General features: G+C 48.5%; 1 protein-coding gene across 3 annotated transcripts; it reads left to right on the top strand.

The window, feature by feature from the left end:
* On the top strand, positions 1 to 26,922 carry LOC144508948 (PLAC8-like protein 1). 3 transcript variants are annotated; one of them, XM_078237160.1, is made up of 6 exons: positions 1 to 255; positions 3,431 to 3,512; positions 8,337 to 8,493; positions 20,365 to 20,501; positions 24,913 to 25,026; positions 26,702 to 26,922. In XM_078237160.1, exons 3-5 carry the CDS (start codon positions 8,391 to 8,393, stop codon positions 25,000 to 25,002), a joined length of 330 nt encoding a protein of 109 aa, XP_078093286.1. In that variant the 5' UTR covers positions 1 to 255; positions 3,431 to 3,512; positions 8,337 to 8,390; the 3' UTR covers positions 25,003 to 25,026; positions 26,702 to 26,922. The 3 variants fall into 3 exon arrangements, with proteins under 3 accessions (XP_078093286.1, XP_078093288.1, XP_078093287.1); XM_078237161.1 differs by lacking the exon at positions 1 to 255 and adding an exon at positions 415 to 632; XM_078237162.1 differs by lacking the exon at positions 3,431 to 3,512 and having other exon boundaries at positions 3 to 255.
* The last annotated feature ends 568 nt before the right edge of the window (positions 26,923 to 27,490 follow it).

Raw genomic sequence — 27,490 nt, 5'->3', positions numbered from 1 at the left:
ATATAGGACAAAGGCACAACTGAGGTCCACCACAGTGCTCACCACTGTGCTGCCGTGCGTGTGTTTTAAAACATGTGTATGCGTATGCATAGTCAGCAATAATTCTGTTACACTATTATTGATCAATTCATTTCATGGGTCTTACTAATATTAAGTGCTTGTGATTTTACTTCCCGTTTTCACTTCCACAATTTCTTGCTTCGAGTTGTTTGATTGGGGTGTTCGCACAAACGGAGATAACTCTTGCTCTGGAAGGTAAGTCATTTCATTCATAGAAAAAATCATAGCTCTTTTTACCATTGAAACTCCTTTTGTAGTTTAATAACGTGTGATTTCACTCACAGTGTTCACCATCTGGCAGCTCTCAGACCACTGATATCCAAGGTTGATGTTAATTTTATTACATCTCCCCAGCTTCTATCGTCCTGTGCTCAAGGTGTAGCTGATGTTGGAATAAAGTTCCAAAAGTGTTAACAACTTTCCAGTGCAGTGGAATTTCATCCAAGCCAAGCCCGGACTCGCCTCATAATCACTGGGAAACTCTCCAGCTGGGATCAGGGGACTCGTGATCTGTCCCTGGGATTATGGTTGACTCTTTGGCTTTGAGTCCAAAGGTGCTCTCGCCAATTCTGGTAAAGCAATGGCCCGAAAGCCGATAGCATCGAGGATCAGAGGGACCTTGGTGTGCATGTACAGCCATCTCTTACGGTGGCAAGATAGGTGGATAAAATAGTTAAGAAGGCATACAGTATATTTGTCTTTATTAGCTGAGGCATGGAGTTTAAGAGCTGGGAGATTATGCTGGAACTGTATAAAATGATGGTTAGGCCACAGCTAGAGTGTTGTGTGCAGTTCTGAAATCCACATTATAGGAGGGATGTGATAGCACTGGAAAGGGTGCAGAGGAGATTTATTAGGATGTTGCCTGGGCTGGAGAGTTTTAGTTATGAAGAGAGATTGGATAGATTGGGGTTGTTTTCTGTGGAGCTGACGAGAATGGGGATATGATTGAGATGTATAAAATTATGAGGGGCATAAATAGAGTGGACAGGAAGAGACTTTTCCCCTTGATGAAGGGACTAATCACCAGGGAGCAGAGATTTGAGTTGGGAGGCAGGAGGTTTCGAGTGGATGTGAGGAACAATTATTTCACCCAGAGGGTCTGGAACTCACTGCCTGAAAGGGTGGTAGAGGCAGAGACCCTCATCACATTTCAGAAGTATTTAGAGATACCAAGTCATTCAAGGCTATGAGCCAAGTGCTGGAAAATAGGATTAGAATAGTTGGTTGTTTGTCTTTAACCGGTGAAAACGTGATGGGTTAAAGGCCCTTCTTCTGTGCTGTATACCTTTATCACTCTAAGGCTCTAATTAACTCAGTACCAATGCAGCCCTTACAGAAAGAACCGAGAGTCTGGAAAACTCAATCGGTAAAGCATTTAATCTGTGGGTCCGGGGTTCCAATCCCTGCGATGGGTGCTGCTTTGTCTGTGTGTGTGATGATGCAATGGTTAACATGGTTGTCTTTGGAGCCCTGGCCTGGGTTCAATACACATCGTTAGCTTTCAATGATGGCTAAAAGATGTGCGGGTTAGGTTGATTGGCCGTGCTAAAATTGCCCCTTAGTGTCCTGAGATGTGTAGGTTAGAGGGATTAGTGGGTAAAATATGTAGGGATATGGGGGTAGGGCCTGGGTGGGATTGTGGTCGGTGCAGACTCGATGGGCCGAATGGCCTCTTTCTGTACTGTAGGGTTTCTATGATTTCTATGAAAAGAGCCCCATTGGAAGAGCATTAGACTGAAAACATAAAGGTCCCCAGTTGAGTGGGACATGAAGCTGCAAACTCCAAGTGTAGTGGATTATATGTGATCTTTGCATATTTGGGAACTGGTTTTGAATTTCACTGGACTCACAGTGAGGGATATTATTCAAAACAGTTCCTTGTTGGTACAAAACCACAGCAAGGAACAAAAAACAATTCAACAATTTAACTGAAGGAAATAATATCCAACCCTGTGCTGTCCCTGTCCTGGGAGTGTTTGATGGGATCAGTGTAGAGGGAGCTATACTCTGTATCTAACCCCATGCTGTACCTGTCCTGGGAGTGTTTGATGGGGACAGTGTAGAGGGAGCTTTACCCTGTATCTAACCCCGTGCTGTCCCTGTCCTGGGAGTGTTTGATGGGGTCAGTGAAGAGGGAGCTTTACCCTGTATCTAACCCCGTGCTGTCCCTGTCCTGGGAGTGTTTGATGGGGACAGTATAGAGGGAGCTTTACTCTGTATCTAATTCAATGCTGCACCTGTCCTTGCAAGTATAGTCACTGTAGTAATGTAGGACGATATGGTAAGATATAAGAGGTACGTGATCAGGAGGGAGGCTTGCTGTGGGAGGACAGTTATAACCCTCACACAATGGAAAGGGAGCTGTAGTATGGTACAGGAACAAGTTAACTTTTATTGATGCAATGAGAATGCATAAAGAACACTGAAGGCTAAGGCAGTGGGGAAAGTTTGAAAGGGGGGATAAAATGATGGACAGGAGAGTAAATGCTGACACAGAAAAGGAGACAGAAAATCTGACTCGAGAGTTGGATAAGAATTGTCGAAGAAAAGTAGAATGAGGAATAACATGGTTAAGTTTTCTGTACCCAAGCGCCGGACTGGGTTACGGTGCTCAACTTTCAGGAACTTGGCCTGAACGCAAAATCTCCTGACTCGAGTACGATTACAGAGCCAAGGCTCACACCTTGGGAAACATTTGTCATCATCTCGCTGCCTCCACCTTTGTTCTGGACAAGTGACGGGGCTCATTGTCTCTCCATGTACTTCTGGAGGGGCAGCTGGGCTTCAGGTGATCCCCACACATGCCTGTGTGTGAGAGATACTTCAGACAAGCTCAGGATCCGATCAGCTGGAGAGAACTCCCTGATCTGAGCGAGAACCTTCCTCACGTTTTGTCGTGAATGATTAGAACAAGATAATGTTCCACCAAAATCCGCATAGAATTGTCCAAACTTATTTCTTTATTAATAAATTTTCTCCCCTCCTGCCCCGAAAGACACTGGGGGGGGGGGGGGGGGGGGGGGGATGCAGGAGGTGGGGGGGGGGGGGGGTAGATATTTAATTTGTGAAATTGTGGATAAAGGGAGAAACTGTTCCCGTGCATGAAACAGGACATGGGTTTAAAATACTTTGCAAAGGAAACAAAGACATGAGAATTTTTTTTTCACACAGCGAGTGGTCAGGATGTGGTATGTACCCCCCCCATCACGCCATCTGATTGCTTCAGCAACCTGTGAAGTGTTTGGTTTTTCTGAGATGGTTTCTTTGAGATTAGTTCAAATTTAGTCTCGACTAATTTAAACCTGCATCTCTCTGAGATATAATGCAGCAGATTTAACTTTTATTCCTATTGCACCATGTATTACAGATGGTTTGAACGTCTCCTTTGTATTTTGGTGACCAGATTTGGTTTGCTCAGAGTATTGGTTCATTACGACTCTCTCAAACTTGTAAGTTCCATTCTTCATTTAACATTTGATTTGAATTGCTGGATTATTGGATGGCAGGGTAGTTTTGAAGGGCTGAATGACCTACTCTTGCTCTTATATTTTCCACAGTTACATGGTCAGCGGGTTCCAGATTTATTTACAGCCTACAGAGTATTTCTTGATCTGTAGTCACAACTGTTATATCGGAAATATTGTTACATTTCAGAAGGCTAAATTGTGAAGGACGCAGTTAAAGCCAATCTTCACACACTTTTACAGGCAATCATTTACAGAGCTACAGGCTGGGAAAGGGGCTCATAAAATGACAGTGGAAGGCATTGAGGGGGATATTCCCAGAAGCAGGAGCAGTCGTGGATCAGCCAACTCCTGACCAGAGGTTGCCAGCCAATTACTTCATTTAACAACCATTTAACGCCCCCGCTGGCATTCTGCCAGCCTTAGCATAATCCTGACACGTGTACAGAACACCAGGTACATTGAAGCAGCCTCCCAAGGGTGGGCCTCGATTTTGGGCTCCTCCAGGGTCCACTGAGGAGCCACCTGGAAACAATGGCTGCAACCATTGCTCCCACGCTGCCACTGGATGGTTGGCCACAGCTGAAGGCCTGCCTGGCCCAGAAATGTTGAAAATGTTTCTTATCTGGCATGGTGCCTCAGCATGTAAGTGCTCGCTTGTTCTTCTTCCTCAGAAGCAGCTGCCCCTTTTGATGGCACCGAGAATGGCAGGCTGCCATCTGTCTGTCTGCAATGGTGAGTCTGATAAGCAGCCTGCCATCCTCAATTGGATTGTTGTCCCAGTGCCGGCCTTTTCCAATTGGCTCTGCAGTCCCACCTTGCGAGTTCAGGACTCACTTTCAATCCAGGAATGGGACTTCTTTCCTTGAGGTAAAATTGGGGCCACTTTGTCCAAACATGCACCCCCTCACCCGACAAGCACAATTTCAGCCTACTCTTATTTATAAGGGCACAAGGTGAGGTGAGAGTGTCTGCCCTTGATTTCAAGGCAGCATTTGACCCAGTGTGGCATCTAGGAGCCCAAGTAAAACTGAACTCAGTGGGAATCAGGGGGAAACTTTCCTCACCGGCGTTGGATCAAATCCAGGAACACCCTCCCTAACAGCACAGTGGGTGTACCTATGCCACATGGAGCTCAGCTGCTCAAGAAAGTGGCTCCACCACCTTCTCAAGAGCAATTAGGAACGGGCAACAAATGCTGGGCTAGCCAGCAACACCCACATCCCAGGAAAGAAGGAAAATGAAATTTACCATGGCTAACCCACCTAACATACATATCTTTGAACATTAAGGGTCAAGTTAGCATGGCCGATCCACATCTTTGTTCTGTGGAAGGAAACCCACGCAGACATGGGGAGAATGTACAAATTCCACACAGGCAGTCACCCAAGGCTGGAATCGAACCTGGGTTCCTGGTGCTGTGAGACAGCAATGCTAACCACTGTGTCACCGTTCCAACCATTCTGCTATTCAGAATCATTCTGTTATTCAGAACATGGTTTGATTTACTTATTTTGAACATGACAAAATAGTAAAATTACAACATTATGTAGCACATAAATAGTACATAGCATGTGTAGTACATAAATAAATAACATAGAGCACATACACGTCCAAAAAGGTGTAGGAATAAGCACGAATGTCCTGCTGTAATAGCCAGAGAGGCCAAAGGTGCTTTCACCCTCATTCTACCTGATTTTAATCCTTCCATTGTATCGTCACCTGTGTCCACTATGTAGATAATTTGAAAACTGCCAATAGCTGGTTCCTCTTTGTGTCACCACACAATGAATTGTTTGTTCCATAAAGGTTGAGGAAATAAGTTGTTTCAAGACAGCAAATATCTGACCCTTCTCTGAGAATCGAGAGTTCTGTCCAAGAAAGATGGTGGACACGTAGCCATTTCAGATGAGGTGTCTTCAGAAGACACCTTTGCTGATGACTGAAGAGGGCAGTCCTTGAAAGGTAAGTTCTGCCACAATTAAAGCAAATGGAGCTACCAAGTGTCATTGTCGGCCATTTTATTCAGGATTGGCTCTCATGGTGGTATCGGTTAGCTCGGTTGGCTGGTTGGCTGGTTAGTGATGATGTGGAGATGCCGGCATTGGACTGGGGTAAACACAGTAAAAACTCTTACTGTGGTTAGTGATACAGAGCGATGCCAACAGCACCACTTCAATTCCCGTACTTGCTGAGGTTATTCATGAAGGCCCCACTTTCTCAACCTTGCCCCTCGCCTGAGGTGTGGTGATCCTCAGGTTAAGTCCTCAAAGGGGAGAGCAGCCTATGGTCATCTGGGACTCTGGCGACTTTACCTTTGTACGCCTGTCCACAGGAGGGGGTTACCATTTCCCTCTGTCTCTTTCTCTGAGAACCAAACACTATCAGAACCAATATCCTGCCCATATGGCACCTCAGCAAATATGGCAGCCAAATTGTGCACAGCAAGGTGTTTTCCCCTTGTGGCAGAGTCTAGGACCAGACGGCATGATCTCAGAGTAAGGGGTCATTCATTTCAGACAGAGATGAGGAAGAATTTCTTCTTTCAGAGGGTAATGAATCTGTGGAATTCTTTACCGCAGACGGCTGCAGAAATTGGGTTCATTAAGCATGTTCAAGGTTGAGATGGACAGATTTTTAATTGATAAGAGAATCAAGGGTTATGGGGATAAGGCGGGAAAGTGGAGTCGAGGATTATCATATCAGATCAGTCATGATCGCAATGAATGTGGGAGAAAACTCGATGGGCTGAATGGCCTATTTCTGCTCCTACATTTTCTGGTTTTATGGCCAGGTACTCTGCTTGGTGACATTGGCCAGGGAAATATTTGCTCCCCCGCCTCTATTCTTCTTTTAAATGGTGCCATGGAATTGTTACATACACCTCAGAAAGCTGAGAGGACCTCAGTTTAACATCTCATCTGACAGTGCAATGCTTCCTAAGTGGAGCACTTGAGTGTCAACATAGATCTTGTGCTCACCTCACATCGGTAAGCGACCAACTGAGCCACAACTAACACCTGGGCTGGGATTTTCGAACCATGCTCGCCCCAAGGCCGTAAAATCCCGCCCGAGGTCAATGGACCTTTGCATGGTCCGTGTCCTGCCCGCTACGATTCCCGTGGCGGGCAAGATGGGAAAATTCTGTCCCTGATGTCAACTGATAACTCCCCCAGTTATTTTGCATGTACTCGCCCAAACAATAAGCACTGGCAAAGTATTCAAGCCTGGAATATTGGCCGCAATTCTCCCAAAAGTGCTGAATTGGCGGGAAAACTGTTCTAAATCCCGACTGTTTTGTCAGTTCAGCTTCTCACCTGAATCTCCCCACTCCATACTCTCCAGAGGTCCCAGTCATGAATCTCATTAAAAACCTGGGGGGGAGGTGGGGTGGGGTGGGGGGCGGGGGGGGGGGGTGCCTATTCACGCTGGAGTCTGACAGTTCTGGAACTCTGCGCATGCGCAGTGGCTCCGATCTGTCAGACTCCCCATTTACTGGCCAGCTTTATCGCTGGCCAGCCTGGGACCCCCACCAATGCTGCCCCTCCAGACCCCCCCACGGCCCAAGTGCCCCGATATACAGCTCACCACCCCCAGCAGTGGTGATCCCCCCGCCCCCCCTCACCCCGGCAGACCCCCCACTGACTCCCCCCCGGGGCCAGACTCCTCCGGAGGCAGAAACCCCCCAGCAGATCACCCCCCCCCCCGAACCCAGCCTGCCCCAATTGCTCTCTCCCTCCATCCCAGACCGATCCTGTCTGCAGAGTGGCAGTAGGACCCCTACCCCCACCAATTGCCTCTATATCCTGCCCACAGTAGGTCCCGCCCCCTTGGCACTGTCCAATGCCCGGTGGGCAGTGCCAAGGTCCACCCTTGGCATGGGCACTTTGCCCCTTGGGCAGTGCCAGAGGGACAGGCTGGCACTGCCAGGGTGCCCATGCCCAGGGGGCACCACCCCCTTGCCGCCCGACCCCCTGGGGGTCCCCGATTGTCCCCCCTTCATTCCGGCGGGGTCTCCCGCTAGTTCCCTGAACGTGGGGAATGAAATACTCCTGGTGGGATGGGAGATTCAATCAGGACCCGAAAGTTCCTGATAATGAACTGCTAAACATATTTAAAATACATTTAAAAAAGATTCAAATGACTTACCTGCCTTCCCGCCAGTTTCCAGCGTGGTCTGACCGGCAACTGTTCGCCGGCTCTGGGAGATGCGCATTTGTTCCTGGCGCATGCGCAAATCCCGGAACAAGGCCGGCGGCGCACATCTCCCACCCCAACCCACCAGAAAAGTTGTGGGTCGCGATGGGAGAATCACAGCCATTATGTCCTTGCCTGATCCAAGTGGAATAGAAATGGGAAACCAGGCTGATTGTTTTCCTACCAAACCCTTAATTACGTAATATGTATGGCACAGAAAGAGGCCATTTGGACCAACAGGTCGATGCTGGTGTTCATGGTCACAGCTGCAAACCTCTGGTGGGATTCTCCGGCTGCGCTCACCCCAAAACCAGTGAATCCCACCCAAGGTCAATAGTCCTTTGTGTGGTCTGCCCCCCCCCTTACCAGCTCCGATTCCCGTGGTGGGCAAGACGGAAGAATTCCCCCCCATCTCATGTAGATCACCTAACACAGCACAGGTGATCAAACCTGGCACATTCAGGTCTGAAGTAAGTTACATCGAACGGTTCCAGCAAAAAAGGAGGCCGTTAGCCCATCTTGCAAATTCTCTCTGTTTTGCTTTCAAAATGAGATTTAATTGACAGCGTTCGGGGGGATTTACTCATCATAATAACTTGGGTTCTTTTGCAGCCTGCCTGAATCTCTCATCCTCTGCCTAAGGACATTGTGCCAGCACTCTGAAACATGACTTCAACGACTGTAATTATTCAGCAGCCAGGAGCTGCCATCAGAGCGGGTGGGCAATGGAGTTCAGGAATATGTGACATCTGTGATGATATGGCTATCTGTAAGTCTCTTGATCAATTCATTCTTTATTGTGTAATTGTAGCAAGTTGAGTTGAAGTTGCCTTTATAAACCAGACTCTCCATCAACTTCTAATCAGGGAAGAAACCAAAAGTTCTGGTGAGCTTTTTCTACAAGAAATTGGCAGTCCTGGGGATGTATGTTATGTTCAATCTCTTCCCCAATTTGATCTTCAATAAAAGGGCAGAAATATGGCTTGATTAAAATATCCTTTGATGATTGAGTTAACAACATTCCCAGGAATAAAGGGCAGTCCTCTGGAACCTCTTCCAATTCTTCGAGAATTCAGTGCTCCTCCAATTCTGGCCTCTTGTGCATCAGTGATTCCTTCACCTCATAGTGCAGCCATATCCTCAGCCTTCTGTAGCCCCCTTTTTTAACCCATTAGAGACAGCTGTGGTCCTGTGAGACACCACGGTGGCATTACTGATCAAGGTGCATCCCAGAGATACTCAGTCATCTATAGATGGCAGCAAATTCAGTTCACCCTGTACACAGAGCCAGAAATGCTCTCAACAGCAGTTACATATCAACATTAGCCTCATAAGTTTAAGTTTATTTATTAGTGTTACAAGTAGGCTTACATTAACATTGCAATGAAGGTACTGTGAAAATCCCCTAGTCACCACACTCCGGCACCTGTTCGGGTTACACCGAGGGAGAATTTAGCATGGCCAATGCACCTAACCAGCACATCTTTCAGACTGTGGGAGGCAACCGGATCACCCGGAGGAAACCCACGCAGACACATGGAGAACGTGCAAACTCCACACAGACAGTGACCCAAACCGGGAATCAAATCCGGGTGCCTGGCGCTGTGAGGCAGCAGTGCTAACCACTGTGCCACCGTGCTGCCCGGGAGGTCCGGTGGCTCAGTAAGCAATGTCCCTATCTCTGAGCCAGAAGCTCTGTGTTCAAGTCCCACTCCAGGATCTGTTGGTCATGGAGGGAATGTTCATGGCAGGCTGATCATCAGCCGATTAATCCTCCCCCAACATCCCTCGAAGGGGAAAAAGGTTGTGGGAACTTAAGAAACAAACAACAGCTAATGAAACACCCGAAGGCATTTCAAGCTAAAATTAATACAGAGTCAAAGTGAAAGAGATATTGGCACAGATGAATGAAAAGATGGATTTGAAGGAAATTTTATGGAAAGAGTGAGATGGGAAAAGAATTCCTGGTCTTAAGGGCTAGACATAGAATCTATTGATCTGCTGCCTAATTCTAGATGTTATAGACTAAAGAGACACTCCAACATTATTCCTACACTTGCCTTTGGCCAATGACACTTAATAAACCGATCGGTTGAGTTACCAGTACTTTCTTTCAATCATACAACCCGACCTTACGGGCAATTGTTGAAAATTCTGGAGAAGTGATATCAATACCATTTCGCCAGGACATCTGCAGAACCTCTGTTATAATACACATGGAAATTTAACACCCCAAATTTTGGACCTCTCATCTGTCTGCTTTGAACTCCAGGACTTGAATCAGTCCCCAATTGTTGGGAGTCAAGTCTATTTTTCTTCACTGAAATGGAAAATGTCACACTAGACAGCTGAAGATGCTGGTTCATTATCCTGTTGAGACACTTTCCTGTATCTAACCATGTTCTATCAGAGCTGAGAGTGCTTGGAAAGGAGATCATAGAAATCATAGAAACCCTACAGTACAGAAAGAGGCCATTTGGCCCATCGAGTCTGCACCGACCACAATCCCACCCAGGCCCTACCCTCATATCCCTACATATTTTACCCACTAATCCCTCTAATCTACGCATCCCAGGACACTAAGGGGCAATTTTTTAGCATGGCCAATCAACCTAACCCGCACATCTTTGGACTGTGGGAGGAAACCGGAGCACCCGGAGGAAACCCACCCAGACACGAGGAGAATGTGCAAACTCCACACAGACAGTGACCCAAGCCGGGAATCGAACCCAGGCCCCTGGAGCTGTGAAGCAGCAGTGCTAACCACTGTGCTACCGTGCCGCCCAACCACTGTGCTACCGTGCCGCCCACGGCACCTTGAACCTCTCAGCCTCTTTACCTCTCCCTCCTCCAAGACATTCCATAAACTTATTTCTGTGGCCACACCTTTGGTTTCTAATTCAATATCTCCTTCTGTGGCTCAGTGTTACATTTTGTCTGATTTAATACTCCTGTGAAGTGCCTTGAAATATTTTAACACGCTAAAGGTGCTCTATAAATGCAAATTGTCATTATTGGGCAGCATGGTGGCGCAGTGGTTAACACTGCTGCCTCACAGCAACAGAGACCCCGGTTTGATTTCAGCCTTGGGTCACTGTTTGTGTGGAGTTTGCACATTCTCCCCGTGTCTGCGTGGGTTTCCTCCGGGTGCACCAGTTTCCTCCCACAGTCTAAAGATGTATGGGTTAAGTTGATTGGCCATGCTAAATTGACGCCCGTGTCAGGGGGACTAGCTAGGGTAAATGCATGGGGTTATGGAGATAGGGTCTGGGTGGGATTCATAGAATCATAGAAACCCTACAGTGCAGAAGGAGACCATTCGGCCCATCGAGTCTGCACCGACCACAATCCCACCCAGGCCCTACCCCCACATATTTACCCGCTAATCCCTCTAACCTACGCATCCCAGGACTCTAAGGGGCAATTTTTAACCTGGCCAATCAACCTAACCCGCACATCTTTGGACTGTGGGAGGAAACCGGAGCACCCGGAGAAAACCCACGCAGACACGAGGAGAATGTGCAAACTCCACACAGACAGTGACCCGAGCCGGGAATCGAACCTGGGACCCTGGAGCTGTGAAGCAGCAGTGCTAACCACTGTGCTACTGTGCCGCCCAATTGTGGTCGGTGCAGACTCAACGGGCCGAATGGCCTCCTTCTGCAGTGTAGAATTCTATGATTCTAATTGTGAAGTTGGGAAATAACAATCTTAATTTTGAATAGTTAATGACAGTTACATACCTTATGAGGTAACGGATAAGATGGGCATTTCCTTTGCCGCCTATTCCCTGATGTGCAGTTTCTAATCTGGGAGCATTTGGGTCGAAATAAACTATCAATGAGCTTTCACTTCCAGCGATAAAGAGGAAGTCCTCAGTGAACAGCTGCATGCTTCAGTTTCTTTTCATAAAATTACAATTATTTGCCTCTTTTGTTTTGCTAGTCCAGCATTGAATGTCCCTCCAGCTCTGTAAAATATCTGGTTTCCATTCTCCCATGCCTGTGGTATGACTAGGCCGAGTGATGTGGTGGGGTTGGTTGGTGTTTCGGGGTGGGGGAGGCGGAGGGCGTGCGGTGTTAGCTTGCCCCACTTTGATCCCCGAGATCTGGATTCAAATCTGGTCCACATTGCACATGAATTAATTGAAGGTTTCTTCGTCCTTCCAGATGTAGGGCACAAATCAAAATAATCCAGCCCCCCCCCCGGCTGCTCATTGAGCCTTGTCCATAAGATCTGATTCCCTGTCAATGTCCAATTCGTTGATTCATGCAGGTTGAGCCCACAATTAGATCAGACGCAACCTTAATGAATGGAGGGGCTGAATGGCCAGCTCCTGTTCCTAATTCGTACTGGCCGCATGTCCTTCAGGGAGGGGGTTTGCTGGGCTTGCACATGTGTGGGGACAGTAACTGGCTTTCTGCGTGTTAACTGTTTGACCCGTTGACAATCATAATCAAAGACTAACATAGGTATAGTGGCCGCCTGGATGAGGTCAAAGAGGGCAATTGGATAGAGCATTGCCAAACCCGCAACTAGGGCCCGAATTTTCACCCTTGAATTGGAAGCGCAACGTCGGGATATTTCATGGCCCTGTGAACCTGACCCGGGAGAACGAGGTCTGGAAATTGGGATTTTCATTCCGGGAGTTCAGGTTGGATAAAACATTGGGCCTACTGACCCGGGACTGGGTGCGGAGGCTGCTGGGTAGAAGGTCAGCTTCTGTGCACTCGCAAAAACATTCTTCCAGCCTTCACCCTTCAGCCCCAACCTATATCCCAAGCCTCATCCATGCCACCTCATGCCTCCTACCCACTCTATAACTCCCCTACCCTCCACACCAATCTATATCCCTGTACTCATTGTAACAATTTTCTTTTTAACATTCCAAGACAATTTTTTCAAAAGTTTAAAGGGAAGGTTATTTAAATGCCTTGACAGCTTGGCAGCTCCTTTTGACAGTGGTTTTTGACAGGTCCACTTGACAATCCTGACTGGACCCTTTGACAGGTGCTTCTGACAGTTTGCATAGTTGATTTTGCCAGATCAGTTGACAGTTGCAATAAGTTGAACTTAATTAAGTAGGCTTACATTAACAATGAAGTGAAAATTCTCTACAATCTGGCGCCTGTTCAGGTGCATTGAGGGAGAATTTAGCATGGCCAATGTACTTAGCCAGCACATCTTTCAGACTGTGGGAGGAAACTGGAGTACCCGGGGGAAACCCATGCAGACATGGGGAGGATGTGCAAACTCCACACAGTCAGTGACCCAAGCTGGGAATTGAACCGGGTCCCTGGCGCTGTGAACCAGCCATGCTAACCACTGTGCCCCGTGCCCCCTTGCTCGATGTTAACGAGTTTCTGCACTTTTTATACACATTTATACCTATTTTAACAATCCCAAAGAGCACCTGACCTCTGCCAAAGATATCCCCGGACCCTATCCAAAGCGCTATCTTAACTCTCCAACCCTAACTTTGGATAAACAAATAATAACCCACTAAATTCAGACCTGTTCCTCACCTGGTCGAATCTGCACATTCCAGGCTTCACACTCCTGGTCTACCAAGACCCACTTCAGTGGAGGCAGCTGACGATATAAATACCCACCTGCCTCCGCAAAACTGTGCATGAACGAACCCCGGTCTGACTCCATTCCCGTCCATTCCCAATGCCTTATCATGAGATTGCACATCCAGAAGGGACTCGCCCATTGAGAGCTGCCTCCTACCCTTGCTGCCAACTGCCCTGCATCCTTCTCCCCACAAATCCCACCCCCCACCCCCATTCCCCTCACCCTCCATTCCCCTCACCCCCCATTCCCCTCACCCCCCCATTCCCCTCACCCCCCATTCCCCTCACCCCCCATTCCCCTCACCCCCTCATTCCCCTCACCCCCATTCCCCTCACTCCCCATTCCCCTCACCCCCCCCCCCCATTCCCCTCACCTCCCATTCCCCTCACCCCCTACTCCCATCTCCCACATTACCCGTGGCCTGGGTCACTCGGTAGTCCTGGTACTCCAGTGCCTAGCCTTTCGGTAGAAGCTACGGCCTTCCCTGTGATACCGCTGAGCACAAGAGCTCCTGCCTCAGATTGGTCAGCAGCTCTCAGTAGGTGAGGCTTCCACCATAACAATCACGATTCCAGGGAAGACCCATTGTTGGCCTCACTACTGCCTGATTGGCTTGTGGTTTCAGTGGGTCTCCTGAAAAGTGGCAGTGTGGGTCTCTCACCAGCTCTCCAGCCAGAAGAGAAACCCTTAAAGCCTCAACAAGATTCCATCCAAAGCATCACGGCAGAGATTTGAAAGACATTTGCTCTCATTATGATGCAATTATTTTGTTAATTAATTTGGTCATCACTGTCAAGATCAGGATTTATTAGTCATTTCTTGGTGCCTAAAAGGCATCATAAGCTGATGTTGTTTGTGCACTCTTAACAGTTTGGACACAACTGAATGGTTTGCTCGATCGCTTCAATGGGAAGTTGAGAGTTAACCACATCAGTGTGGGTCTAGAATCAGATAAAAATCAGATTGGAAAAGGGCAGCAAGTTCCTTTCTGTGAAAGGCATGAGTGAAGCATTTGGGTTTTTATGACTTTTAATGCTTTATGATCCCAGTTGATATTAAAACTGGACAAGTCAGATCCCAGAGTGAAACCTCGATTTTAACTTTGTTTTTTTTTTAGAAATCGTAGAGGTCAGTTACTGAACACATTCACAAGAGTCTGCTAGTTTACCATTAACGCAAAGAATAAAGTGTTTTTTAAAGAAGAAAAAATCAATTATATTATTCTGGACAAAAAGGTTGGAAAAATCTCAATACAGATACCAGAAAACGATTCAAATTCCCATTATTCCTTTTATCTCAGGGGCCCTGACAGACATAAATCCCCAGTGAAGATTTACCGCTGTCTCAACACCAAAGTTTCTTTCATGGGCTAACTGAGCTTCAAACAATTATCCTCCAGTGAATTTCTGAGCATTCACTAGATCCTTTTCTTCAGCCGGGTCTCTTCCTGAGACGCCCAAAAACCGCAATCTAAACTCACTATTACTTCAGCTTCAGATAAATCACATGAGTTCCCTGAACTCAGTTCCCCAGCAGACTTGTAGGATTCCTTATTAGAGAGATTAGACCTTCTGTCTGCGCTCTCTGGGACACGGACACACACTAACTACCCACCCTTCTGTGTTTCCCCATCTCTCCAATGTGCCTCTGGACCCCTGTTGCTATGCAACAGCCCGTTTTTTTTCTAAATAATAACTGGCAAGTTCCAGCCCACCACCCCCACCCCGCACGACAGGTTCCTTTACAGTGGATACAGCGAGCCATTCAAATATCCATTGATTTCCACGGGACTGGAAGATCCCATTGTCAGGGCTGGCTGGAAAATTCTGTCCTTTTTTTTAACCTCACTAATCTAATAATCCATTGGTAACCCATCTCTTTACTTTCAGAGTTGTCAAACCTCATAAGAAATGCATGTGTGCAAAGAGGACCCAGGACTTCCCGGCACCCAGTTCACAAAAACCTCTAAATGAAAATAAAACCTTCCTTCACACCCAAAAAAAATCAAAATATAAATTACATTTAAGGCCCTAACAATTGATACAGGCTTTTTATTATTTTCAAATTTGTAAACCTGAATTTGAATCCTCAGGCTGCAAGGTGGGATTCAAAGTCACAGACTCGAGGGCCGAGACTTTCCAGTCCTGCCCCAGTGGGTTTTCCTGCAGTCAATTTAATCGCCATTGACTCTGGAAGGACTGGAAGATGCTACCTGTGGGAGAGGTTGGTGTGGTGAACCATCGTTGGTTCACCACTGGGGTTGTTATTGTGTTACTGTTGGGCTAGGGTGTTGTTGTTATGGGGGTTGTACTATGTTGTTGGGATAGGGTGTTTACCTGTCCTAAGTGTTATCATGGCACACTCCAGTGGGGTCCCGCCTCCGGTGGCAGGGTATAAGACCCCCTGCTCCGGCAGGACCCCTTCAGTCTGAACGGGTGAATTTGTGTTAGTAGTTTCATTGTTAATGTATTAAAGCCTTCAGTTCTAAAGCCTTGTTTCCGGGTACTCATTGAGGTGCATCAATTTAATACATTAACTGAGAATATGGAACAGATCCTAAAACCGGATCGTCTGACACTGGACCCACGTGCGGTCGGTGCAGCTAACACGTTCGAACATTGGTGGAAGTGCTTCGAGGACTACCTGGCAGCCTCGGTAGCTATCACTACAGACAGTGATAGACTCCAGGTCCTCCACGCAAGGGTAAGCGACACGATTTACCTAGCCATTCGTGCAGCTTCCACTTACCAGGGTGCCGTCGAGCTCCTAAAGAATAGGTACATTACGCCACCCAACGAGATTCACGCTCGTTATCTCCTCGCTACACGACGTCGGCAGTCGGGCGAGACCATAGAAGACTACGCCAATGAACTCCTGCAGCTTGCCAGGGGTTGTGACTGTAAGGATGTCTCCGCCGAGCAGTACATGCAAGACCTCGCCCGAGACGCGTTCGTAGCAGGGGTAGGGTCCTCGTACATCAGACTTAAATTATTAGAAAAGGGGAAACTCAACTTGACCCAGGCAATGGGGATGGCCGTGAGGTTGGAGGCGGCGTCGAAGAGCTTGGCGCTGTACCCCGAGGACCACGTGCAGTCAACGTGGTTGGAGCAAGCTCTGCTCCCTCCTCGCCCCGCGAACCCGCGCTCCCAGATCGATTCGACGACGGCGGCAGCTCCAGGTGGCCAGCGATGCTATTTTTGCGGTGGGGCCAAGCATCCACGGCAACAGTGTCCGGCAAGAACGGCAATCTGCAGCCAGTGCGGTAAAAAAGGCCACTACGGCAAAGTCTGCAGGTCCAAACCTAAAAACGGCAGTGCAGCTTGTAACCCTCCAGAACGGAGACCTTCTCTTTCGGCGCTGCAGTACCCACGAGGTCCGACCACGTGCGATCTCAGGACGGCGCCATCGTGGCAGACAGAGGAGGAGGAAGACCACCAGGAGTCGCTGCGCTTGGAGCCCTCGGCCACATGCGATTCATGGGGGCGGCCATCATGGTCCACGACGACTAGGAGCGACCAGCAGGGGTCCTCAGCATCCACATCGGCAGCATGCAGCAGCGACCAGCAGGGGTCCTCAGCATCCACATCGGCAGCATGCAGTGACGCCCAGGGGCCAACGGTGGCGTCGATCTCTCTGGATCAGACCAGGCATTACAGACTGGAACATTCTATGATGGAGGTAAAGGTTAGTGGCAGAACTGTGAATTGTCTGTTTGACAGTGGGAGCACCGAAAGTTTCATACACCCTGAAACTGCTAAAAGGTGTGGACTCCGGGTTCTCCCTGCCAAACAGACAATTTCCATGGCATCACAGTCCCGGTCTGTACCGATCCAAGGACGATGTATGGTAACTCTTGAGGTACAGGGCACAGTTTACGAGCAATACAGGCTCCTTGTGCTACCTCACCTTTGCGCGCCAATTCTCCTCGGACTAAACTTTATGGCCCACATGAGGAGTGTGATCCTACAGTACGGTGGGCCACTCCCTTCACTGGCAGTAGGGAACCAGCCGCAGCCTCCAAATTGCCCAAAGCGCCCCGCGTGCAATCTATCCACCCTGAAGATCACGACACCATCCCTTTTTAAAAATCTGGTACCTGGCTGCAAGCCCATCGCTACTAAAAGTAGGCGTTACAGCGCTGAGGACCGGATCTTTATTAGATCTGAGGTTCAGCGGCTCCTCAAGGAAGGGATCATACAGGCCAGTGCTAGTCCGTGGAGAGCGCAGGTCGTGGTAGTCAAAAGCGGGAACAAACCTCGGATGGTCATCGACTATAGTCAGACCATTAATAGATACACGCAGCTGGATGCGTATCCTCTCCCGCGCATTTCTGATATGGTCAATCAGATTGCGCAGTACCGAGTGTTTTCTACCATAGACCTTAAGTCCGCCTACCATCAACTCCCCATCCGCCCAGAGGACCGACAATATACGGCTTTTGAGGCGGATGGTCGTCTATACCAATTCCTCAGGGTTCCATTTGGTGTCACCAATGGGGTCTCGGTCTTCCAGCGTGCTATGGACCGAATGGTGGACCAGAACGGGTTGCGGGCTACCTTCCCGTACCTGGATAACGTCACCATCTGCGGCCATGACCAGCAGGACCACGACACGAATCTCCAACACTTTCTACGCACTGCATCTCGCCTGAATCTGACCTATAACAGGGAGAAGTGCGTATTCCGTACGCATAGGTTAGCCATCCTCGGATACGTGGTGGAAAACGGGGTCATTGGCCCTGATCCAGACCGTATGCGCCCACTCACTGAACTTCCCTTGCCCGCTAGCACGAAAGCACTGAGGAGATGCCTCGGGTTCTTTTCGTATTATGCACAGTGGGTCCCCAACTACGCGGACAAAGCTCGTCCGCTCATTAAGTCCACGACCTTCCCACTTACGCCGGAGGCCCAATTGGCCTTCAAGGTTTTGAAAAGCGACATCTCGAAAGCCACGATGCACGCGGTGGATGAATCCATCCCTTTCCAGGTGGAGAGTGATGCATCGGACTTCGCCCTAGCCGCCACACTAAACCAGGCAGGCAGGCCCGTCGCGTTTTTTTCCCGCACCCTTCAAGGCCCAGAGATTCGGCACTCAGCGGTGGAAAAGGAGGCTCAGGCCATTGTGGAGGCAGTCAGACACTGGCGCCATTACCTGGCAGGTAAGCGGTTCACCCTGATCACGGATCAACGATCCGTGGCGTTTATGTTCAGTAACACGCAGAGGGGCAAGATCAAGAACGATAAGATCTTGCGGTGGAGAATTGAGCTCTCCACCTATAATTACGATATTATGTATCGTCCAGGGAAGCTCAATGAGCCCTCGGATGCCCTCTCGCGCGGAACATGCGCCATCATGCAGGAGGACCGCTTGAAGGCTCTCCACAATGATCTGTGTCATCCTGGAGTCACCAGACTCTACCACTTCATAAAAGCCCGCAACCTACCCTACTCGGTGGAGGAGGTCAGGTCAGTTACTAGAAGTTGTCGGATTTGCGCAGAATGCAAACCACACTTTTATCGACCAGACCAGGCACATTTGGTCAAGGCCACTCGCCCTTTTGAGAGGCTGAGTGTAGATTTTAAGGGCCCCCTTCCCTCAGCGGATCGGAATGTCTATTTTCTTAACATAATAGACGAATTTTCCCGGTTTCCGTTTGTTTTCCCCTGTGCGGACACGTCGACTGCCACCGTCATCAAGGCATTCAGTGAGCTTTTTACCCTGTTCGGGTACCCCTGCTATATTCATAGCGACAGGGGCTCGTCGTTCATGAGCAACGACTTGAGGCAATTCCTGCTCTCATTCGGGATTGCCTCTAGTAGAACCACGAGCTACAACCCTAGGGGTAACGGACAGGTGGAAAGGGAGAATGCTACAGTCTGGAAGGCTGTCCTACTGGCACTGAAATCCAAGGGCCTTCCAGTCTCCCGGTGGCAGGAGGTCCTTCCAACTGCGCTCCATTCTATCCGCTCCCTCCTGTGTACGGCAACCAATGCTACTCCCCACGAGAGGATGTTCTCATTCCCTCGGAAGTCGTCCTCGGGGACCTCATTGCCAGCCTGGTTGACGTACCCAGGACCCGTCCTTCTGCGGCGCCATGTGAGGGCTCGCAAGTCCGACTCCTTGGTCGAACCGGTCCAACTCCTCCACGCCAACCCTCAGTATGCCTATGTGGCATATCCTGACGGGCGAGAGGACACTGTCTCCATTAGAGACCTGGCGCCCGCAGGGGACGTAGCAACTCCTGTCGCTCCTATTCCCCCAGTCACAGATCCACTACTCCTCATTACTTCCCCAGACGTGGCGCGGTCAGCACCGGGACCAGTGCATAACACTTTTACTCCCAGGTACAGCTTGCCTGAGACTCGGAGATCGGCGCCACCATCATCACCACCACCACCACCACCAAACGTTCCAGGATCCCCTACACCATCGCCTCATCAGGGCCGGCCGGCCCGGGAGTCTTTGAGGGGACAGCCAGATGTTGTTTTGAGAGAGCCACCGCAAGCACCTGCTCCGGTTTCGCAACCGGTGTTGAGAAGATCGCAGCGTCGGTGTGGTCCTCCAGACCGTCTGGACTTGTGAATCCTGTTATTTTTTTTGTCATTGTCTGTTTTCATCCACCCCGCCACCTTTGGTTCCTAAAGGAGGGGTGAATGTGGTGAACCATCGTTGGTTCACCACTGGGGTTGTTATTGTGTTACTGTTGGGCTAGGGTGTTGTTGTTATGGGGGTTGTACTATGTTGTTGGGATAGGGTGTTTACCTGTCCTAAGTGTTATCATGGCACACTCCAGTGGGGTCCCGCCTCCGGTGGCAGGGTATAAGACCCCCTGCTCCGGCAGGACCCCTTCAGTCTGAACGGGTGAATTTGTGTTAGTAGTTTCATTGTTAATGTATTAAAGCCTTCAGTTCTAAAGCCTTGTTTCCGGGTACTCATTGAGGTGCATCAGTTGGAAAGTCCCACCACAGGTTATTAATTGAGAACATCACTGTTGTATTGCTAGGTTACAGTGGATGAATCTCGGGAATGAAAAAACATATGAGAGTTATGTTTCTTTTCACAGGCTGTTGCGGTCTCTTCTGCCCAGTTTTCATGCCATGCTATCTAGCCAATACTTATGGAGAGAGTTGCTGTTTGGGTTGGTTGCCTGGTGGCATGACTGCACTGAGAACTCACATGCGCCTTTCATATGGCATCCAGGTAGGTGGATATTATTCTTTTTCTTATTTAGTCATGGGACATAGGCTTCGCTGGTTGGGCCAGCATTCATTGCCCATTCCTAGTTGCCCTTGGAGGGCAGTTGAGAGTTAACCACATTGCTGTGGCTCTGGAGTCACATGTAGGCCAGACCGGGTAAGGACGGCAGATTTCCTTCCCTGAAGAACATTAGTGAACCAGATGGGTTTTTTCCGACAATCAACAATGGTTTCATGGTAATCAATAGATTCTTAATTCCAGATATTGTTTATTGAATTCAAATTTCATCATCTGCCGTGGCGGGACTCGAACCCGGGTGCCCCAGAACATTAGCTGAGTTTCTGGATTAATAGTCTAGCGATAATATCACTAGGCCACCACTTCCCCATGATCTGCTGTCATTTTTCCACAGCTTTTCTCCCCCTCACAGATCTTTCTATTGCAAGATATTCCTGGGTCACTGCGTTTTGCTTTGATTCCCACAACCTGTATTTGAATTCCTTGTAGCTGGTCGGGACAATGGTCTCCCCCGTCCACTTACTGCTCAGCCAGTCAGGAATCTCTGCACCGAGTGTTCTGGTACTTATTGCCATTGTTTCAGGAGTGTGGGAATCTCCCTCTATATTTATTCTTTGTGGAGTATAAGGAAAAGATGCAGTGGCAAAAGGAACGGATGATTTTAATATCCACTAACCGCACATGCATGAGCCTCGGCCCCACTCCATTCTCACTGCCTGATTGAGAGACTGGACACTCGGAAGGTAGTCATAGAATCATAGAATCACTACGGTGCAGAAGGAGGCCATTCAGCCCATTGAGCTTGCACTGACAACAATTCAACCCAAGCCTTATCCCCGTAACCCCACATATTTACCCTGCTAATCCCACTGACACTATGAGGCAATTTACCATGGGCAATCCTAACCCACACATCTTTGAAGTGTGGAAGGAAAACCGGAGCACTCAGAGGAAACCCATGCAGACACTGGGAGAACACTGCACAGTCACCTAAGGCCAGAATTGAACCCGGATTCCTGGCACTTTAAGGCAGCAGTGCTAACCACTCTGGAGGGCCCATTGAGAGCCATCCCCAGCCCTTGCTGCCAACGCCCCCCCCCCCCCCAATCCTTCTCCCCACAACTAATACTCCGTGAACCCTTCCCATCTCCCACATTGCTTACCTGTGGCCGGGGTCACTCTGCAATCCTGGGATTCTGGTGCCTGTCCTTCCAATAGCAGCCACAGCCTCCCACTAGGGCGCTGCTGAGCGCAAAGGGTGCCAGCCCGTGATTGCAGCAAGAAGCTTAACAACACCAGGTTAAAGTCCAACAGGTTTATTTGGTAGCAAAAGCCACACAAGCTTTCGGAGCTCCAAGCCCCTTCTTCAGGTGAGTGGGAATTCTGTTCACAAACAGGGCATATAAAGACACAGACTCAATTTACATGAATAATGGTTGGAATGCGAATACTTACAACTAATCAAGTCTTTAAGATATAAACAATGTGAGTGGAGAGAGCATCAAGACAGGCTAAAAAGATGTGTATTGTCTCCAGACAGGACAGCCAGTGAAACTCTGCAGGTCCAGGCAAGCTGTAACCAGGGGTTACAAATAGTGTGACATGAACCCAATATCCCGGTTGAGGCCGTCCTCGTGTGTGCGGAACTTGGCTATCAGTTTCTGGCCTGGCCGAAATTTCTTACTGGCCTGTGATTGGCCAGCAGATATCGGTAGATGAGATTCCACCCTCAGAGTTTTGATTCCAGGAGAATATCTGCCGCTGGCTTCGAGAATTACCAGCATTTATATAGCGCCTTTCACAAATCTGGCATCCCTGCACATTACAACCACTCACTGCTGTAAATGTAGCAAGCTTCCACAACAGCAATGTGATCATGACTGAACAACCTGTTTTGTGGTGTTGATTGAGGGGTCAATATTGGACAGCAAGGTTAGGGTTCTTTAGAGTTCCGCAAACTGCCATCCCATGGTTCGGTGGGGAACACATTCCTGTTTATCACAGCAGTCCTGCAGGCATTTTTAATTCCTTGTTTCCTATAATTCCAATTAATTTGCTGGGAGATGGGATTTCCACCCCACACTTGGGCAAAGTCCTGCCTTAGCAAGCTGCTGGACAGTATGCAACCCCAGCAGTGTTAGTGTCAACAGTGGCCAGGACTGCAGCGACAACAAGCAGTCTTCAGATTCCAAGTCCCTGTGTCCAGGACCATGTAGGTGTGGGGGGCTCTCATGGTTTGGGGGGCTCTCATGGTTTGGACGGTCAGTGAGGCTAAGAGGTTGGGGAGAGGGGCTCGGGCATCTTGATGGAGATTGCCTGGTAGGAGGGAGCCCCTACGGGGAGTGGGGGTGAGGGGAAGAAACCTTGGGGGAATTCCACGGTGTGGAAAGGGGGCATTGAGGGAGACGCCTGAGGCCCAAGGAAGATGACCTGCTGATGACCTAATTATTAGCACTCAAGGGCCTGAATAGGGGCAAAAGTGGGCCCTAGGCCTCGTCCACCCAGTTAAGTATCAGACAGATATGGGGCAGGCGGGAGGGTAGTGGGAAGACCACACAAGGTATTTTTGCTCTCCCCTGCAAGGCAGGTGGCAGTAAAATTCTGCCCCAGGACTAAGTCACCCATTCTTCTTCAAAATAGTGCTGTGAGATTTTTTAAATCCACCTGAGGGAGCAAATAGGGCCTTGGTGTAATATTTCATCTGAAACCTTTGACAGTACAGCACTCACTCAGTTAATTCAAATATTTATGCTCAAGTCAATTTACACCCAGAAACTTGTGATTCAGAGACGAGAACTACCGATACGGCCGACACACACGGTGGACAGGCTCCTGGTCAAAGAGGGAGACTCATCATCACAACCACAACTTTCCTGCCCAACTCCGCTGCTGTTCACAAAAGGCGTATTGTGAGCTCAGGGGGTGTTTATCAAATTCAAATTTCGCGTAAATATTTCACATACATTGGTTACACTTTATTCATATGTATCTCATCATTACTTGTTGAGACTAGTTCAATCAGAGAGCTAAGCCTCATGATTGGCACAACCTGATCATTGTAGAGGAGTTTACGGTGGAGGAAACTATGTGGTTTTTTTCCCTCATTCTTTATTGAATGTTCATGTTCATTTCCTGTGTTGTACACGTCACTCTCAGTTGACTTTCCTTCCTGTGGGACATTGTCCGTGATTACTCTCAATGGGGATAATTAAAATGGTTTCGGTGAACTCAAAACCATAGAAGGAACTCTGCCAGCCAATGTCCTGAGATAGACACACATTTCGATAATACTACTGTCCTTTTGGAGACTCATTTTGTTACCTTGACTGACAACCCATACAACCCCTGTCCCACCGCTCCCTGCCCCCCCCCACCACCCCCTACCCCCCAGCCCCCGACCCACCACCACACCAAAGATGCTGGGCCTTCCCATTCCACTCCTCCAGGCCCCTGAGCCATTATCTTTCCCTAAATCCCTCCTCCACTCCTTCATATTGCTGACTACACTCCACACTTCTCCCACGCCTTCCCATCCCAAGCCCCATGCAAGCTGCTGTTCTCCTGCTCCCCTCCCTGCAAACTGCTGACCTCAGGTACAACCACACAAAGTGGTGTGCGCACCATGTTTAAATAAACGTGCAGTAAGAAGTCTCACAACACCAGGTTAAAGTCCAACAGGTTTATTTGGTAGCAAATACCATCTCCACATCATAAATAAACGTGTCCCAGGCGTGTCGGGATTTTCTTGAAAGTTGGACTTTTTAAAAAAAGTTTACACTAATGAGTATTCATGGCACACAAATGAACTTTGAGAATGAACCCGCCACAGGAAGGAGTGAGGCCTGACACATTGAAAACATGTCACCTACTTCATTTCTGCATCGCGACCTGCTGCCAGAACATCTAAATTTTGCAACCTGCTGAATTCATTCCCCCCACAGGCCGCACACGTCATGTTTCCACTCTGGCGGTCTCCACCTCCTGCCACCCCCACATTGAAAACATAACTTCAAATGGCTTCTTGTCACTTCACAACCTCCTTGTGGTAAACCTCCATCACCAGCTACAGCATGGGAGAGCGTTTTCCCACATTCTACAAAATCAGCTCAGATCAGCAAATTAAGAGTTGGGAGGTGGGTACAACACCGAGTCTCCTCTCACTGACTCACTAGACCATCTTTCCAACCATTATTCAACCCCCCCCCCCCCCCCCCCCCGGGACCAGTCTGCTATCCGCTTTCTGCTCTCCGAGTTACCTTGAATGCTTGGAAAGATCCCTCAGTGACCAAAGCCTGACTTCTTCCGATTAGTAATCTATCATTCTGAATGGATGGCTCAGTATTCAGATTGCTCTGTTGGCTGCTCTTCTAAGGCTTTTCTCTTCTCTGTTGTACAGAGGACCATCTGTCAAGACGCGATGATGACAGGCTGCTGTGGCATATTCGAACTTTGTCGAATGGCTCGTGAGATGCGTAAACGCAGTTGATAGCACCGGGATGATGGATAAAAGGTGCCTCTTTTGCTAAAAAGAAAGTCAACCCTATTTTCTCCCCTCTTTGGGGCGGCACGGTGGTTAATGCTGCTGCCTCATAGTGCCAGGGACCCGGATTCAATTTCGGCTCAGGTCGCTGTGTGGAGTCTGCGCGTTCTCCCCGTGTCTGTGTTGGTTTTCTCCGGGTGCTCCGGTTTCCTCCCATTGTCCAAAGATGTGCAGGTTAGGTGGATTGGCCATGCTAACTTGCCCATTAGCATTCAAAGATACATAAGTTAGGGGGATTAGTGGGGATGGGTCAAATGCTCTGTCAAAGAGTCGGTGTAGACTCGAAGGGCCGAATGGCCTTTCTGCACTGTCGGGATTCTATGAATTCTCAGGATATTGACTTTCAAACTTTCCTGGCAAAGGGTGGACCCGGCCCTCCAGCAAACTACCATTCGTAAAAGGTGACCCAGACTAATGTGTGTCTGCAAGCTGGACTATAGAATTGAATAAGATCCTCCCCCCTTGCTAAGTGCCACAAGTGCTGTTAGGAAGGGAGTTCCAGGATTTTGACCCAACAACAATGAAAAAACAATGAAAAACAATGAAAAAATAGGGGATTTTCACAGTAACTTCATTGCAGTGTTAATGTAAGACTACTTGTGAGTAATAAATAAACTTTACTTTATACATTTCCAAGTTGGGATGGTGAGACACTTGGAGGGGAACTTCCAGGTGGTGGTGTTCCCAGGTATCTGCTGTCTTTATCCTTAGAGGTGGCAGCGATCATGAGTTTGGAAGGTGCTGTCAAAGGAATCTTAGTGAATTTCTGCAGTGCATCTTGTAGATGTTACACATGGCTGCCACTGTTCTTCAGTGGTGGAGGGATTAAATATTTGTGGAAGGGGTAGCAATCAAGCGGGCTGCTTTGTCCTGGATGGTGTTGAGCTTCTTGAGTGTTGTTGGAGCTGCACCCATCCAGGCAAGTGGGGAGTATTCCATCACACTCCTGACAGACTTTGGGGATGATGTGGAGATGCCGGCGTTGGACTGGGGTGGGCACAGTAAGAAGTCTCACAACACCAGGTTAAAGTCCAACAGGGGAGTCAGGAGGTGAGTTACTCACTGCAGGATTCCTAGAATGTGACTTGCTCTTGCAGCCACATTATTTATATGGTTAGTCCAGTTCAGTTTCGGGACTATAGTAACCCCAAGATGTTGATAGTGGAGGGGGGGGGCGGGAGGGGGGCGGGCGGTGGAGCAATGCTAATGGTTAGATCCTCTCTTGTTGGAGACAGTCATTGCCTGGCATTTGTGTGGCACAAATGTTACTCGCCACTTGTCAGCCTAAGCCTGGATATTGTCCAGGTCTTGCTGCATTTGGACATGAACTGCTTCAGTATCTGAGGAGTGGCAAATGGTGCTGAACATTGCGCAATCATCAGCGAACATCCGCACTTCTGACCTAATGATTGAAAGAAGGTCATTGGTGAAGCAGCTGAAGATGGCTTGGCCTAGGACACTCCCCTGAGAAACTCTGAAATTGGACCTTGCGATCCAGAAAGTCCAGTCACGATCCCGTTTTGATTCTTAGAGTACACAGGGAGATACCAGGGGAGACAGTCCAGCATGAGTCAGCTTCTTCAGGAGGGATGGAAATGAGGAAAACTGACATTCTTCTTTGATGCTATTTTTATCTTTATTACAGATTGAAGAAATGCTTCTCTACATCAAGACCGATATGTGCCCTGATATAGCAATCCTGAATACTTTCTATTTCACAAATAATGCTAAGCTTTCAGAATGCAAGCTTTACCTGATTGATTTTACCATTTCATGCTTGTGCAACAGGTTACAAATGCAACTATAATGAATTAAATGCAATATAAATGAAGTGAAAGCACAATAAAATTAATCCGATTTTGCCTCAAGTGTTTGTGCCATTCATAGGAGAGAGTCTGACATTGAGTTACAATATGGGGTCATGGTAGTTAGAGCAATGGCTCAGATATACTTCATACTTTCAAGTCCACCCTACGGTCCAGCAATGGCTCAATGGCAGCACTCCTGCTTGCGAGTTGGAAGGTAGGAGGTGCGAGTTACTTCAGATGTTTAAGCTCTCTCAGGTTCTCTTGAGAGATCCTAAAGGACAATTTGAAGGAGATTGGGGGACCATCTCCCCAGTGCCTTGTCCAATGTTCACCCCGCAACTAACATCACCAACACAGCTTATCTATCTCATTGATGTTTGTGGGATCTTGCTGTGTACGAAGGCATATTCTGCATCGGGGTTCTCAATCATTTTGGTGCAAGTATCTCTTTTAGAAGTGGGTGGCATGGTGGAACAGTGGTTAGCATTGCTGCCTCACAGCACCAGGGACCCGGGTTCAATTTCGGTCTCGGGTGACTGTGGAGTTTGCACATTCTCCCTGTGTCTGCGTGGGTTTCCTCCGGGTGCTCCAGTTTCATCCCACAGTCCAAAGGTTTGGCCGCGCTA

The sequence above is a fragment of the Mustelus asterias genome, chromosome 21 (assembly GCF_964213995.1).
Source record: "Mustelus asterias chromosome 21, sMusAst1.hap1.1, whole genome shotgun sequence".
Classification (NCBI taxonomy): domain Eukaryota; kingdom Metazoa; phylum Chordata; class Chondrichthyes; order Carcharhiniformes; family Triakidae; genus Mustelus; species Mustelus asterias.
Note: the sequence above shows the minus strand (reverse complement) of the source record. Positions and strands in the feature narration are given on the sequence as shown.